The sequence below is a fragment of the Barbus barbus genome, assembly GCF_936440315.1.
Source record: "Barbus barbus genome assembly, chromosome: 8".
Classification (NCBI taxonomy): Eukaryota; Metazoa; Chordata; class Actinopteri; order Cypriniformes; family Cyprinidae; genus Barbus; species Barbus barbus.
Genome location: NC_136736.1, coordinates 4,451,264 through 4,468,040, shown reverse-complemented (window position 1 = coordinate 4,468,040; position 16,777 = coordinate 4,451,264). Strand labels below are relative to the sequence as shown.

General features: G+C 38.2%; 2 protein-coding genes across 3 annotated transcripts in view; one reads left to right on the top strand and one right to left on the bottom strand.

Annotated features, from left to right (window-relative positions):
• The first annotated feature begins 2,601 nt into the window (after nucleotides 1-2,601).
• On the top strand, nucleotides 2,602-7,087 carry LOC306873796 (hydroxyacyl-coenzyme A dehydrogenase, mitochondrial-like). The gene is made up of 8 exons (XM_079423282.1): nucleotides 2,602-2,790; nucleotides 3,611-3,739; nucleotides 3,826-3,983; nucleotides 5,546-5,672; nucleotides 5,794-5,883; nucleotides 6,178-6,250; nucleotides 6,334-6,450; nucleotides 6,524-7,087. The coding sequence occupies exons 1-8, from the start codon at nucleotides 2,638-2,640 to the stop codon at nucleotides 6,640-6,642; spliced, it is 966 nt and encodes a 321-aa protein (XP_079279408.1). The 5' UTR covers nucleotides 2,602-2,637; the 3' UTR covers nucleotides 6,643-7,087.
• A 4,025-nt stretch (nucleotides 7,088-11,112) lies between these two features.
• LOC306873627 (lymphoid enhancer-binding factor 1-like) overlaps nucleotides 11,113-16,777 on the bottom strand; it is a gene marked incomplete at both ends in the record, with an annotated part of 43,451 nt that continues 37,786 nt past the window's right edge. For both annotated transcript variants that reach the window (XM_079423046.1, XM_079423047.1), the window contains one exon: nucleotides 11,113-11,192. In XM_079423046.1, the coding sequence (XP_079279172.1) occupies nucleotides 11,113-11,192 (80 nt within the window). The remainder of the gene's footprint in view (nucleotides 11,193-16,777) is intronic.

Here is a 16,777-nt window from a genome sequence, read left to right as displayed (position 1 = left end):
AATAAAACAAGCTTTGGCAAGCTGAGTCTGGAGCCTTGCATCCAGGAATATAATTCAGAAGAGAGCTTGTTCTCAGAGGACGAGACCTCTTTATTGCAGGCACCGATACTACCACAAACTGCGTGCTGTGGAGTATTCTCTATATGTCCTTGTATCCTGATGTATGTGCACCAGTGCTGTAAAGTGTAATTTACAAATGTATAAAGGTTTGGTTTCTGGTTATATATGATATTTTTGTTTGATGACGCCTCAGAGAAGGTTCAGCAGGAGATTGATGCAGTGGTGGGATCTGAGAGAGTCCCATCTCTGACTGATAAGGGCAGTTTGCCGTACACAGAAGCCAGCATTATGGAGGTGCAGAGGATTACTGTAGTAGTAGTGTAACGACTTACAAATGAGGACAATGGAAGCAAAATCAACTAAAGAGCAATAATACGCAAGTGCTATAACAAGTCTCAGTTAGCTTAATGTCCCATCATACATGCACATGGCTTCTCCTATCACTGCTACGCCGATGACACACAGCTCTATCTCTCTTTTCAACCAGATGACCCAACGGTAGCTGCACGGATCTCAGGCTGCCTGGCGGATATCTCGGCATGGATGAAAGAACATCTCCTACAGCTCAACCTGGCAAAGACGGAACTTCTCCCCGACTCTACAGCATGACTTCACGATTCAGTTAGGCTCATCAATGATTACCCCATCAACTTCGGTCAGAAATCTTGGTGTAATCTTTGATGACTAGCTGACCTTCAAAGAGCACATTGCAAAGACTGCTCGATCCTGCAGGTTTGCACTACACAACATCAGAAAGATCAGGCCCTTTCTGACAGAGCATGCTGCACAACTTCTTGTCCAGGCCCTTGTCGTTTCTAGACTGGACTACTGCAATGCTCTTCTGGCTGGTCTGCCATCAAACACAATCAAACCTCTACAAATGATTCAGAATGCAGCGGCACGACTGATCTTCAACGAGCCCAAAAGAGCGCATGTTACACCTCTCTTTATCTCCTTGCACTGGCTACCAGTGACCGCTCGCATCAAGTTCAAGACACTGATGCTTGCGTACAGAACTACCACAGGCTCAGCACCCTCCTACTTCCACTCACTATTACGAACCTACATCCCCTCCAGAAGTTTGAGATCTGCTAGTGAGCGACGCCTTGTGGTACCATCACAGAGAGGCTCAAAATCACTCTCCAGATCATTCTCGTTCACCATTCCTGGCTGGTGGAATAATCTTCCCACCCCTATCCGGAACGCCGGATCCCTGTCAATCTTCAAGCAACAACTGAAAACTCATCTCTTTCGGCAGTACTTGACTTCATCCTAAACTCAAAAAATAAATAAAAATACTGCTAGCTTTCCCTCTACTTTCCCTCTATCTTTCTCTCCCCTTACTAGCTTGTACTTATTTGAACAATGACTGAGACTTGGTGTTACGAGCACTTCCTCTGTCTGATTGCCTCTTCAAGATGAATCGCTTTTTGTATTCCCCAATTGTAAGTCGCTTTGGATAAAAGCGTCTGCCAAATGACTAAATGTAAATGTAAGTGTAATGCAGTACATGTAGCAAGGTTTTTTAAATTATACAATAAATAAAGAAAACAGATAGAATAGAAAAAGAAGAGAGCAAGCTAGTGTTAGTTTTTTTTAAAGAATAGAATTAGAATAGAATGTTAGAGGGTAAAAAATAATAATAATAATATATATATTTATATATATATAAAATAAAAATAAAAATCTATTTTATACATACATGCAGATTTTCTTTCTTTCTTTTTTTGTGACCTGAATAATGTTTTATCCAGATTTTTGATTTACCTGAGAATATGTTTTGTATACCGTGCCCAACTGAATGTATTTGAAAAATTTTTTTTTTTTGCTTTGCTTTTTTAAATGCTTGCCTAAAGCAAATTATTAATAAATAAAACTGAACCAGGTCAACTTGAACTTTACCATAATGCACATATTGGCACTACAAGATGGATAACAGTCAGACTTTAACCTGAATCTGTATTTTTTATATTAAATCCAAAGGGTGTACAAATATAATGACACGTTAAATAGCACAAACAACTGAATATTTCAGCTACATTTGTCTTTTTCCAGACTATTCTATAAAGATTTTAATAGTTTAATATCTGAGTTTAGGAAATATGTAAACAAAGTCTATATTTGCGGCTGTAATAATTTATTTTGAATAAAATGTATTAGGCCTATCTCACACAATAAATTACAGTAACAACGAAAAAAAGGATTTGAAATTATTATTATTCAATTATTTAAAAAATTTTTTTTTATTAAATTTTACTTTTTATTTCATTTTATTAAATTATAAAATTTTAATTATTAGTATTAAATTATTATTATTAATATAGTCTATTTTTATTTTACATAGACGTAACTTAGAATTGGTAATTGACATTTAGAGTATAGTTTTACATTAAAACGCATTTGTTAACAATAATAAAAACACACCTCTCCACCAAGAACAATAAACACATTGACAATATATGATTTGATTTGGTATAGCAAAATATCAGCAGGTCTTTACTGTCTCTGAAAGGTCGTCGCAACCACGTGATCTCCAGCCCTCGAGGCTCGGGCTCGCGCAGAGCAGGGCAGGAGCTTATGCACGCGCAGTGTATCATTCGCGAGATCGCCGCCATGGCATTTGTCACGCGCCAGTTCATCAGGAGCCTCTCATCCTCTGCTGCACTACATGCTGCAATTAAACATGTCACTATTATCGGAGGCGGGCTGATGGGGGCTGGCATCGCACAGGTAAAATGAAAAATAAAGTAAATAAATATACAGCACCATGTTATGTCAAGCCAGGCTACAAGCTAAGAGATATCAACACAGCTAAGTTACTGAAGATCATTCTTTAATAGCTTCGAGTCGCGTGTAGTTGCATTGAGGTGACGACGATTTGGGAATGAATCTTGGCTAGTTTGTTGCAAACTTCTCTTCACGTTACTTTATGTCAGTGAGTGACCTTTCACCCACTTACCCTGCACATATACCGTTCACGTTCATTACAGTCCTGTCGATTTCATTGATATAAATGTATTTTTATATTGCATATTAAAGTTGTTTTTAAGTAAATATTTTAAATACTTTAAAAATTAAAATTCAGTCATTGTTTACTCGCACTCATGTTCAAAATCCGTATGACATTTTGTTGGTACCCATTGACTTTCATTGTATGTGGGGGTGGCACTACTTGAGGCACTCTTACTTTATTTTCCTCAGTAGAAAGTACAGATGTGAAAATATTGACTTTTTTTGCCTCTAAAACAGGATTTAATTTCAGAATGTTCCTGAAACATGCATATGGTTGCTCTGAGCAAAACAAATATCAGATGCAGCGAGTCGAACTGTTTTCATCCACTTGTACCTTTAATATTTGGTATGTCCTCCTTTTGCAGCAATTACAGCAGCACATCTCTCTGGCATAGTGTCAGTATATTTCCTGAGAACTCAAGCCAATGGCTTTCCTTTGAATGTACAATAGATCTAGGTCCAGTTTATTTTCCAACTCCCCATCACAACGACATTAGAACAACGGTATCATGGGCTTCATTTCTTTATTTGTTTTTAGGTTGCTGCATCCACGGGACATTCGGTGGTGCTGGTGGACACATCTGAGGACATACTGAAGAAGTCTGCAAAGGGTATTGAGTCTAGTCTGAAGAGAGTGGCGAAGAAGAAGTTTGCAGAAAAACCTGAGGTTAGTTTGACAGCACCAACTAGGTCACAAAGATTTAATGGCTAATCATGCTCGGTTGTTCGTTAACTGTGGCTCACGTTCTCTAGGAAGGAGAGGCGTTCATTCAGAAAGTCCTGAAGAACATCTCTACAAACAGAGATGCTGTGTCTGTAGTTCAGGGCACTGATCTTGTGATGGAGGCTATTGTGGAAAACCTCAAAGTCAAACAAGATCTGTTTGGGGCTCTGGACAAAGCGGCCCCAGAGTAAGAAAATCACATATTTTCTTTTCTCAGTTAAGAACAACAGTAAGAGCAATATATTGGGTACAATGGGGCTAAAGGTGCATTTTATTTGATTTTCCTCTTAACCACTAGATGGCACAAAAACTCTGCCTTTCCCAAGTTGGGTTCGCTGCAGCCCACAAGATCCAGGGGGCGTTGGGGGAGATGGGTGGGTTTAGGGATCAGAGGGTGGAGATGGTAGGTTTAGGGGTGGAGATGGGTGGGTTTAGGGATCAGAGGGTGGAGATGGGTAGGTTTAGGGGTGGAGATGTGTGGGTTTAGGGATCAGGGGGTGAAGATGGGTAGGTTTAGGGGTGGAGATGGGTGGGTTTAGGGATCAGAGGGTGGAGATGGGTAGGTTTAGGGGTGGAGATGGGTGGGTTTAGGGATCAGAGGGTGGAGATGGGTAGGTTTAGGGGTGGAGATGTGTGGGTTTAGGGATCAGGGGGTGAAGATGGGTAGGTTTAGGGGTGGAGATGGGTGGGTTTAGGGATCAGAGGGTGGAGATGGGTAGGTTTAGGGGTGGAGATGGGTGGGTTTAGGGATCAGAGGGTGGAGATGGGTAGGTTTAGGGGTGGAGATGGGTGGGTTTAGGGATCAGAGGGTGGAGATGGGTAGGTTTAGGGGTGGAGATGGGTGGGTTTAGGGATCAGAGGGTGGAGATGGGTAGGTTTAGGGGTGGAGATGGGTGGGTTTAGGGATCAGGGGGTGGAGATGGGTAGGTTTAGGTATATGTAAGGTGGGAGGAGTTGGATCTGGATTCAACCACATCCTCTGGATCTTGTGGGCTGTAGCGAGACGCTCTTCCCTTTTCAATGATTTATGTAGCAAATAAATTTGCCAAAAGTTACTTACTAAAAGAACAAATACATAAACATTATTTGAAATTATTTTATTATATGTGACATGACCACAAAACCAGTCATAAGGGTCAATTTTTCCAAATTTAAATTTATACATCATCTGAAAGCTGAATAAAAAAGCTTTCCATTGATGTATGGTTTGTTAGGACAATATTTAGCCGAGATACAACTATTTGAACATCTGGAATCTGAGGGTGCAGAAAAATCAAAATACTGAGAAAATCGCCTTTAAAGTTGTCCAAATGAAATTATTAGCAATGCATATTACTAATCAAAAATTAAGTTTTGATATTTTTACAGTAGGAAATTGACTTAACGTTCTAATGATTTTTGGCATAAAAGAAAAATCAATAATTTTGACCCATACAATGTATTTTTGGCTATTGCTACAAATATACCCCAGCGACTCAAGACTGGTTTTGTGGTCCAGGGTCACATATGAAAAGAAAAAGCACAGCTATATTGGAAATAATTTGACAAAAGTCACTTAAACTGTACAGTGTCATTATAAAAAAATATTTAATACAGAGAATCTAGTATTCTGACGAGCTGTGAAATGAGTTTATATTCAGTGTTTAATTTAGCTGTAAATTTATGCATCCTAATTTACATACTTGTACTATGCACTAAAAGTAATGGCATGAATGGCGAAGCTCGGTTTGATGTTTGCTCTCTCTTCAGACACACTATCTTCGCTAGCAACACGTCCTCTCTGCCGATCGCAGACATCGCCAGCTCCACGGGCAGATTAGATCGCTTTGGTGGTCTGCATTTTTTCAATCCCGTCCCAGTGATGAAGCTGGTGGAGGTCTGGATTGAGTTTGATTCACTTACAGCACAAGCTCTTCTCGTCAAGATATTGTAGCTTGCATTGAAATGAATATATTAAACATGCAGTTTCATTGTCTATCTGACTTGTGTGATCTCAGGTGATTAAAGCTCCAGGAACAAGCCAACAGACATTTGATGCTCTCCTTGAGTTCAGCAAAGCTTTAGGGAAGCATCCAGTCTCATGCAAAGTATGTGCTCTGTAATCTTGTATATTATGTTGGCTTTCTCATTTCTCTTTATCTGTCTCTCTGTCTATCCAGTATGTTTGTCTCATTAGAAAAGCTTAACAGCTAGACTAGGGCAAGCGTAGTAAAACATGATGGAAACATGCAATGGCATGCTTGAAACATGCTAGCAGTATTCTAAAACATGCTTAATCGTGCTAGAAATATGTTACAAAATGCTAGCGATGTTTTAAACCATACTAAAATTGGTTGCAAAACCATTGCAAATCCCTCAACCCTCATTTGCTCTCCTTTCAGGACACTCCAGGTTTTATAGTGAATCGTCTGCTGGTTCCTTACATGCTCGAGGCTGTTCGATTACACGAGAGAGGTACAGTCAAGCTTTGTAAACGGATACCCAAACATATTATGGCTCAGATTTCCTCGTTTCATTTTGTTTTGTTTATTTCGCAGGGCACGGTTCAAAGGAAGACATAGATGTGGCCATGAAGCTTGGGGCCGGTTATCCAATGGGTCCGTTTGAGCTCCTGGACTATGTTGGATTGGACACTTCCAAGTTTATTATTGACGGTGAGCGTTTTGTATTGAGCATACCAAGTTTTGATGTAAAATTGTGTTGATTTCTAATTATGGTTTTGTGTAGGTTGGCATGAGAAGGACCCCGATAACCCCCTGTTTGCCCCCAGTCCCCTGCTGAACAAACTGGTAGCAGAGGGCAAACTAGGCAAGAAAACCGGCGAGGGATTCTACAAACACAAGTGAAGATTAAAACAGACAACAGAAGTCTTGTCAGCCAAATGCACTGGACTGAGCTCATCCTGAAAAGACTGTTTGATTGTGAATTTCATAAATGTATCAAGGTTAAGAGTGTGATCACTTGTCCTAGGGAAGTCCTGTATGAAATACTGGAACTCATGCAATCAGGACATAAAAGATAGGAAAGACTGGAAATATAGGAATATATACCACTACATTTAGTGCCTTGCTGTGATTGGTTAAAAACTTCCATTCATTAATTCTGAATGTCTGTGGCATTAAAAGGTTTGAAAATGTCTTTTGTACTTACTGAATTAATTGTCGGATGTGCATAACTTGATATTATCAGGAAGTAGAATGATGCATTAAAATAGCCTTTAGTAAGAAGTTTTTTTTTTTTAGATCTGTCAATCATGCTTATTTGCCTCTTAATAATATATCATACAGTCACAAGATGTCGCTGTTTCATCATTTATTCAGACATGGTTCCCTGTCAAAACAGCTATCAAAATAGTTTTTATTTGGCTTTTATATATATATATATATATATATATATATGTAGTTCTCCATAAAAATACATTAACGAATTTTCCCTGAAAGTTTTTGAACACCTGTCACACCTAAACATTTATAAATTTAATTACGGAAGATAAAATATAACAGCAAGTGACATTGATTTAAAGATCCCAACATTTTGTGTCCACTGTATGCACACGTGATTTACATGAATCTTCTAGCGTTTTAAAGTTTTATCGATAATTAAAAGAGAGCGCCGAATCATTTATTCAAATGCTTTGTGCATTATATTAACTTGGTGCTTGAATATTTTCTGTAATCCTGGCTATTCAGACTTCTGAAATCTATTTTGCTGATGGCTTGAGTTTCTTATGTTACATAAGCAAAAAACACAGACTCAGTGTGCCCGGATGCACTTGTAGTGGACTCACTTCATATTTTGTGGTAAGACATATATCAGAACTTTGCTTTTTTGAAGAATCCATGAATATATATTTTCAGTTGTCTGCAATATCCAATATAAATGCACGTTTATGTGCATGTAATTCCAGTTGTTGCAGCTTCAGTCGTTTTATAGGTTTTTAGAAAACTGCATTGATCATTTATCAGTGACACTATGGAAATATTCAAATCTATTATTAATTTTCATTTAAAACAACCTCTAAATTTACAGCGCAGATTTGATAATCATTGTCATAAATATGACCACAAACACGTGGTCGTTAGAATTTATTGTCTAATTGTGCTAAACAACATACTAAATAAAGTGAAGTCCTCAAACAAATGATTTCCGAGGATTTCTCGGAATAACTTCACTTTTTAACTCGCTCTTTCCGGAAAATGAGGCCTTCCTGGGAATTCTGTCCGTGTGAATACTTCATGGGAACAGAGGAGGGTTTCCTACTTCAGAGTTTTCCATATCAAAAAGCCATTTTTTCCTGATTTCTCCTCATATTGTTGTTTGTTCTGAGGCCACCGGTCACTCAGTTTCTGGCAGACAGCCATTGCACTCACTGATGCCCACGGAAGAGAGAGTAGGCCGCAGGAAATGACACGGAGTCTGAGCATCTTCACACTGGGAAGTAGTGGCCTTGTGTGTGTGTGGGTGTGTGTGCGCGCGCGCGCGTGCGTGCGTGTGTGTTGTGTGTGTGCGTGTGTGTGTTGGATGGATTAAATGCAGAGCATGAATTCTGAGTATGGGTCACCATACTTGGCTGTATGTCACTTCACTTCACTGACATCACAACATGGAAAGCCATGGTTTTGTTGTTTTGATCAGAACTATGCTTGGTCCAGACTGGTTTATGGTGGTTCTGTGCTGGTCCAGGGCTGCGTTTCCCAAAGGCATCATAAGCCTAAATTGATTGTAGCTCCATTGGTTTCAATGGGTCTACGGTGTAGGTTACTTAAGCTTAGGCTTTAAACTTCCTTATTACTGTAGAACTCAAAATTCATCTTGATAATGTCAGATAACTTTGAGAATTAGGTTGAATAGCTGTCAGCTGTTAAATTTAAGTATACAATTAGATAATACCAATTTAAGTCAACCAATTAGCAAGCAATGCTTAGTTTTGTTCAGTCTGTAAAAAGGTCGCATTAGAAATGAAAGAAAAAACACTTTAGCAAAGCATGGTCAGGTCAAAGTGTCTGAATAATTTGTATCCACTATATGAAAAATTTTGGGGTAAAATACATCAGTTTACTTTATTTTGCTATCCTCACTTACATACAGCAAATGAACAATCATGTCCTGCATGTATTCTGTGATCAAATAATGTTCTGTATGGGTCTGTGGGGTAATTAATGTCAAATTATACTTACCTTATTTTAATGCTTATTTAAGCGGAAAGACAATAAGCATTTAGTCCTTGTAAAATGCTCTTGAATGAGTGCATCATTGTTAATGAAAACGTGCATGTGATGATTATCATATGACAGATTCAATCATTTCTGCTCATTTCCATTCAGATTGGTATGCTGATGCTTTAGGCGTTATTGCATCAGATTAATCTATTAACTGCATGAGAGTAATAGTGTAATGATGATGAGGCAGTCCTCTTCCAGTAGATATACATTGGCCTTTATAGCCACATAAATACTATTGTTACACATCTGTTGTAACAGACGAGCCTAACATCAGGCCAAACATGAGCACAACAGCCACAGAGAAGGATCGAAACAGGACAAAGACTGTTAGCAATTATAACTCGGTACATATAGGAAATTACATTTTATTAAGATTTAGCTCTTCGTAAACTGGCCTCAGTATCAGATCATCTTCATGTTTAAGCTTCAGTTATGAACTTATTACAAACACCAAATGTCACTAACCCCCCAGAAAACACATGAAAACACAAACATTGACAGCAACTCGTGAGCTTTACTGATGCTGAAAACATCCTACATACAGCAGTATGCTTTCATACTGCATTCAGCCCAAATACTGAACGACTCAGCGATCAAAATCATGCTTTATATATTTTTAGACCCCAAATTTAAGCATTTGTAAGGAGAAAAATTAATGGTCATTTAATCTTTTTAGCTTTATTGCAAATAATTTCCCTTATTAGCATGCACTTAAGGCCGCATGAATATTGCTCGTTCATTTCAATGAGCCTTTTGAAGTTTCCTCCAAGATCCACAGGATATATTCTATCATTTCCAATGCTTCTTGTAGAAATGAACTCTAATTACACTGAGGAAACATTTCAGTGTATATAATGTAAAAAAAATAAACATACTGCAATCGTTTTCAGTCAAAGATGCCTATTTATTTTCATAAAAAAGACGTTGAAACAGTTCGAATGAGACCACTTGGAAGCAAAATGCTACACCAAGTTAACGCTTCAAAATATGACAATGAACGTAAAAAAAACAACATCTGAAAATGATAAAAGAGAACAATTAAAAGCATAAAATGTGGAAATGTTTGCATGGAATAAACATGGTAAAAGACCACTCCATGACCTACCAGAGAGACAGAGGTACATTAAAATTAAAGAAAGACTGCCAAGTGCTGGGGTAAATATATATAGATATATATCTGCTTCATTTGTCAATTTAGATCAATAAAATATAGGCCTCTGGGTACCTACTCTTTCACCTTTGTCCTAACGTTGCCTGCAAAAATACCAAGAAAAGTGACATCCAGACATCTCTTTTTAAAAAGTACACATTGAGCATTATTTTACATTTGCGCAAGACTGAGAAGTCGATATCCGTTACAAATAGTTATCAAAAAGAAGACTTTCAAATGTTATTTCTGCAAGACGCTTCAACAAGAAAAATGGCTTTCCTGTCTCCAAGCTTATTTTCATATACCATTATATATATATATATAAAATAATGATAAAAAAATCACTTAAAATATACACCGAGAAATTAAAATAAAGAATAATAATTAAAACTTGAACCCAAGATGTTGAGGAGAATTCAAAATATTGATCCTTTTTGCACCAATGTGTCATAATGCAAAATGCAACCTTTGGAAATCGTTTCCAGGGCAATGCGTGATCCCTAAAATGTTGCCATAGAACGCCGTGAGGTGTGTCGGGCCCCTGTGTTGCTGCATTTTATAGGGCACGAAAGAAAATGAGGGAGTGACGTAGTGAACACACACAGAAGACAGAGGTGCCAAATAACTTAGAATAACTTAGGAACATGTGTAGGAACGTGTGTGGGGTTTTTTTACGTGTGGCCATATGTGCGCTTTACAAACGGTCGAGGAACATAATCAGTGCAACGCCTTCGTCTTCGGGAGTGAATTAAGGACAGAAAACAAAAAGGAACGTTCAAACGAGTATTCACGGGTCTGCGTGAGGGCCTGTGTTGGTGATTGTCTGTTCTCAGTTCAACATCTCTACAGCAGCCTCTGCAGCCGAGGAGCAGATTCAAGGACCGGGACCCTCTGGAGATTCCGCAGGGGTCAAGAAGTGACGGAGGGGTGAAAGGTTGAGGAATCTAGCAGGCTTCCATCTCTAAAAGGGGGCCTGTAGCTGCTGTCTTTGCTTTGCAAGAGGAAAAAGAAGTCCGTTTTCCTCCTGTAGAACACAAATGTAGAAAAAAAAAGACATGGTAAGTTTAATAATATATTTGATCATCATTTAGTTTTTTTAATTTATAAAAAAAATATTTATTTATTTACTTATTTACATACATGCATATCTAAGGAATAATTAACATATTTAAAAGGAGAATTTTTAAATATTATATTATTATTATACAGTTTTTCAAGGGATATTCACACAAAAATGAAAATTGTCATTTACTATGAAAAAAAAATATTTGGAATATTTTTCAATTCATAGTAACTGTACAGTCTCTCAAGAACATTTTGTGCATGAAAACATGACAGAAATAAACAAAAAATGGTTGAGATAATTTTAACATGCATTGTAATTTGTGTATTGCACATTAGGACATTTAGAGCAAAAACAGATTGTAAGCTTTGAACAAATTGGCACACTCAAAAAGTCCCCAGCATACCATTTTCAAAAAAAAAAAAAAAAAAAAAGAATCCCACGTCCAACATTAATCAGGAATCGTATTCTCAGAAACCCAAAGTTTTCCATCTCAATCTGTTTGCCCAATCTGAATCCCTTTTGAGATGTGAAATATTAAATGTAACAGACTCTATTTTGGTCGACAAGCTGTATGGGGCTATTTCAGAAGTGAATCAAATGGAATTCCTGATCAAAGTGAGAAGCAGGAATACAGGAGCAAACCTCTGATGGATAGAGAGAGAGAGAGAGAGAGAGAGAGAGAGAGAGAGAGAGAGAGGGGAAGGTGGATAAAATGCAAGACTAGTAACAGGCTCCTCCCTGGAGTGGAGGTCGAACACAACCTTTTTCTGCGGCATGTCAGTTTTGCTCCACAACTCCACCTTGGACCACTTTCACACATAAATACACTCGTACACCCGTGTGGACGGCTTTACCACATGTGGATGAAAGGCAGCTACTTTTCCAGGGAGCGCTGACCCTGGTGCCGAACCAGGAGAGAGAGAAAGAGAGCCACCATGCTTTTATTTACCTCCCCTACCCAGCCTTTTATCCTATGAACTCAAAGCTTCCCTGTGCCCTGCGCCCCCTTCCTGGAGAGCGTTTTCCTTCCCGGCCGCAGATGAAAAACGCTGGCATGCTTTCCAGCCTTTCCCCACCAGCCTCCTGTTGGAAGGGGAGGGGGCGCGTCGGGGTGTTTGGAGAGGTTAGGACGGTGCCATCGGGCAACGCTTTACAGTCCGCTCCCATACAAAAGCAGGGATTCAAGAGCTACTTCCCATTTGCGCTGTGGAATGCAGAGGCCCGGCTCGCAGGAAATGAAATGCTCCTCTGTATTCGAGGGCCAGCCGCTCTCAGTGCTTCTCTTCGGCTCGGCTTGAAGTGTGGGAGGTTAAGATAACAGGCATGGCCCTGTGTCACTCAATTGGCCCGTTCACCTCCTGAGGCAAATCAAAAAGCCTGCAGCTGGGACCGACACACCTCCTTCCTAACCCTTCCCTTTCCCCAAAAACCAGAGAAGGTGGCTCGAAGTGCTCTGAGAGGAAGAAAAAATATTGTTCTGAAAAACTGGAGAAAGTGTGCCTCGGTTTTATGTATGCCAGTAAATTTTGTAATCAGCAGGATCTGAGCGGTCTGTTCACAGCTCAAAACCACATGTATGTGCAGGCATTGGTGGGTTCACTAGGTGGCAACTCTCACAGTTGCGAACTTGTTTTCAAAAATGTGTAAAAGATGGAAAATACAAAGAAAAAATCGTTCTTACTCAATCGTGAGTATTTTCTGGCTAATCCAATTAAAATATCTTAAAATCCTGAAAATAACTTCACTGCATAATATATTAAATATTAAATATTTCACTTTTTTTTTCTTTTTTTTAAGCATAAAACTAGTTAAAACACATAAACAAGTTAAAAATATGGGGGGAAAAGACAGAAGAATGTTAAAAACTTTTTTTGTTGTTGTTAAACAAACATATGCCAGTGCAGAAAGACTTTTAAAGTATTTGCTTGTATTTTTATTTGTAATGTAAAATAAATCCTCTAAAAAAATTCTAACACAGTTTTGCTTTTCAAGTGAAAACTACAGGATTTTTGTGCTGAAAGTTAGTCAAAAATAACCAAACACACACACACACACACATATATACACACAAATATACACACAGTATATATATATATATATATATATATATATATATATATATATGCACACACACAGATACATATATATACATACATATACACACATTTACATAGATTGGACTGTGTCCTATGGTGTGACATAGCAAAAAAAAAACCTTAAATAACATGAGAAAAATGTTATTATTTTTATTATTTTTATTTTGAGTTTTTATTTTTTACACGTTTACATCACACCATAGGACACATTGATACGTCAAATACCCATATATATATTTTTTATTAATACATTTGTAGACATATATACACATGCATATACACATATGTATATACACAAACACACATATATGACATATATGTATACACACATACATACATGCATATGTGACCCTTGACCACAAAACCAGTCATAAGCATCAATTTTATTAAATTGAGATTTATATATAATCTGAAAACTGAATAAATAAGCTTTCCATTGATGTATGGTTTGTTAGGATAGGACAATATTAGGCCGAGATGCAACTATTTGAAAATCTGAAATCTGAGGGTGCAAAAAATCTAAATACTGAGAAAAATCGCCTTTAAATTTGTCCAAAAGAAGTCCTTAGCAATGCATACTTAGTTTTAATATGTTTACGGTAGGAAATTTACAAAATATCTTCATGGAGGACGATCTTTACTTAATATCCTAATTATTTTTGGCATAAAAGAAAAATCGATAATTTTGACCCAAGCAATGTATTTTTGGGTTTTGCTACTAGGGCTGTCACGATTCGTCGATTTTATTAGATTATTTGATTTTTAAAAATCCTCAACTTCATTTTGATCGCGTTGACTAACCGGCAAAATAACGGAAGTTGCGCATTTCACGGACGAGAATCCATGAAACACATTATTAGACTGTTTTCCAAGGTTGCATGATATATTAATCCCATTAAAAGGGGTCATATGACGTTACTAAAAAGAACATTATTTTGTGTATTTGGTGTATTGCAATGTGTTCATGCGGTTTAAGGTTCAAAAACACATTATCCACGTACAGTAGGTTATTGTTGCTCCTTTCTGAAACACGTCGATTTTTACAGAGCTCATCGTTCCGAAAAGCGAGGCGTACGCTGATTGGTCAGATATCCAGTGCGTTGTGATTGGCCGAATACTTCAAGCCTGTGATGGAAATGTTACGCCCCTTACCATAACGTAATGCAGTGTCCCGGTGCTACGACACAAAAACAATAAAACCCATTACAAACGATCGGAGAAACAACAAGCACTACTCTACACTGCTCAAAACTCGCGTTTGAATAGTAAGTAGCAAATTCTTTATATAAGCAAACATACTTACAGGCTGTGAGTCAGAAGCGCCAGACTGTCCTTGCAAAGTTGGAATTGCCACTTTATAGAAACCTTTGTGCACAGCCAGCATTGTAGGCTACTCTCCTACCAGGTTCAGGAAATAGTCCTCCGTAAAATGCACTGCACATATCTGAGTATTTGGGTTGTACTGTTCTGGAACAGTGTTGTAAATAAACTTTACCACTGATTTCTAGTTGTGTCCTCTTTTGGAAGGCCAAACAAAGTAGTTTCGCTTTCACAACGAAACACAACTTTCACACTTTCTTTGCATGTACGTTTGGGCAGTGTTATGCAAATCTTCCCACACTGTGACGTAGACATGTGGGGGCGTGTTTGAATGAGCCGTTTTAGGAGGGCGTGGTCGAGTCTTAAATTTGACCCAAATCTCTTTGGGTTTGAGACTTTAGTTTTTGCAACTTCAGGGATCTATCTATGCATGAACAGCTTATAACACTCCAAAGAGAAAGGAAAACTTGAAATCGCATCATATAACCCCTTTAAAAATCATAAGCATAATTGTAAATTCACAAACGCTACAATTTAATTAAATATTTATATGCGATGCAGTTCAAATACAGTATTTGCACTTTAATTATTTACATGCGTGTAGGTTAACTGTTATCATTTACATGTGGAAATAATAACAGACACATATATATACACATACATACACATACATACACATACATACACATACATACACACACACACACACACACACACACATTAGGGATGTGCATCTCATGATTCAGGCCGATACGATTAGCATCTCGATGCATAGCCAACGATATGATACATTAAAGATACATATGAAGCAGCTACCGATGCGATGCAATACTATTCACTCCTTTTACGATGCAGTGCGATCCGATTTCGATTCGATTCAATAGTGGCATCAATGCAATATGATGCAATGAAGAAAAATATGATCACTTTTAATGCCTTGAGGCCTGGGAAACTAACCTGGTCAAAAGCAGGCTAACGATCAGGCTAAGCAGAGTTCCTCTAACACTGAACAATAGGAACACAATTATATTACCACTGTCTCACATTCTATTGTTTGATTTTTTTTTTTTTACAGTTTCTTGCCATGCAGCCTTTCTCTCTGGCATTATGACAGCTTTACCTTTTATAGTTTGCAGAACATTAGAACATTACAATCTAAAAGTGCTCTTTAAATCATTAAAATAACTAAATTAAAAGTTATAAATCACTGAATTAAAAATAAAAATAAATAAAATGACTATTTTAACTGCTATAAAAACACATACATACCTAAGTAATTTAGCTTACATTTGATTTACCTGTTACAATATGCCTTTACAGTTACTGCTATCATAAAAATACACTTATATGTAGGTTTAAAATTCTACAAGAGACATTTAATGTCCAACAACAAATATTTTAGCAAAATGCAGACAGATCGATCGATTCAAAGCTTTACGACTAAAACATTGGCTGGGAATGAGAGTACAGACGAAAAGCCCAAATCTGGGTTACGTTAAGCCTAGTCAGCTGAAAAGGTCCACTTTCACACCAAACTGACTTTAGACCAGTGACCTTGTGTTGTAGCACTTGGCTTCACGTCGGGGTTGGCAGCGCCCTTCAAGGAGACCATAAAAATTCAACAGGCGCTTTAACCAATGATCTGCTAGGAGGAGGATGGGTTCAAAAAACCCCGGCCTGAGTAATAAAAACAGCACCTGGGTGAAAAATCTGATTTAAACAAACCACTTTGTTCAGTCAGCACTTCCTTTGGCCCAGAGACAGTAACATTAAAGAGGGGGAAAAACTCACAATTACGTCTGTTGAACTGCAAACCAACCGTAGCTGGGTCTTTTCTCCTGAAATCTCCATTCCGCTTTCTAAAAATGGCTGAGGAAACGATGTTCACCCTCGAAACAACAAAAAACCTTCAGGTGAGGGCAGGGGACACGAGAAGGGCGAAAGCTGGTATTCCAGCAGAGGCTGTGAGTGGGGTCTGCCCACATCTGAGGAGCGCTGGGATGAGAGCCCAGGAACGACGTGCTCCTGCAAAGCCTGAGCTGCAAGCCAGGGCGGCACTATCAAAGAGCAGCACAATGACTGCTTCAAAGGCCTCTCTACCGCTCACAGTCAGCAGCGGGAGGAAGG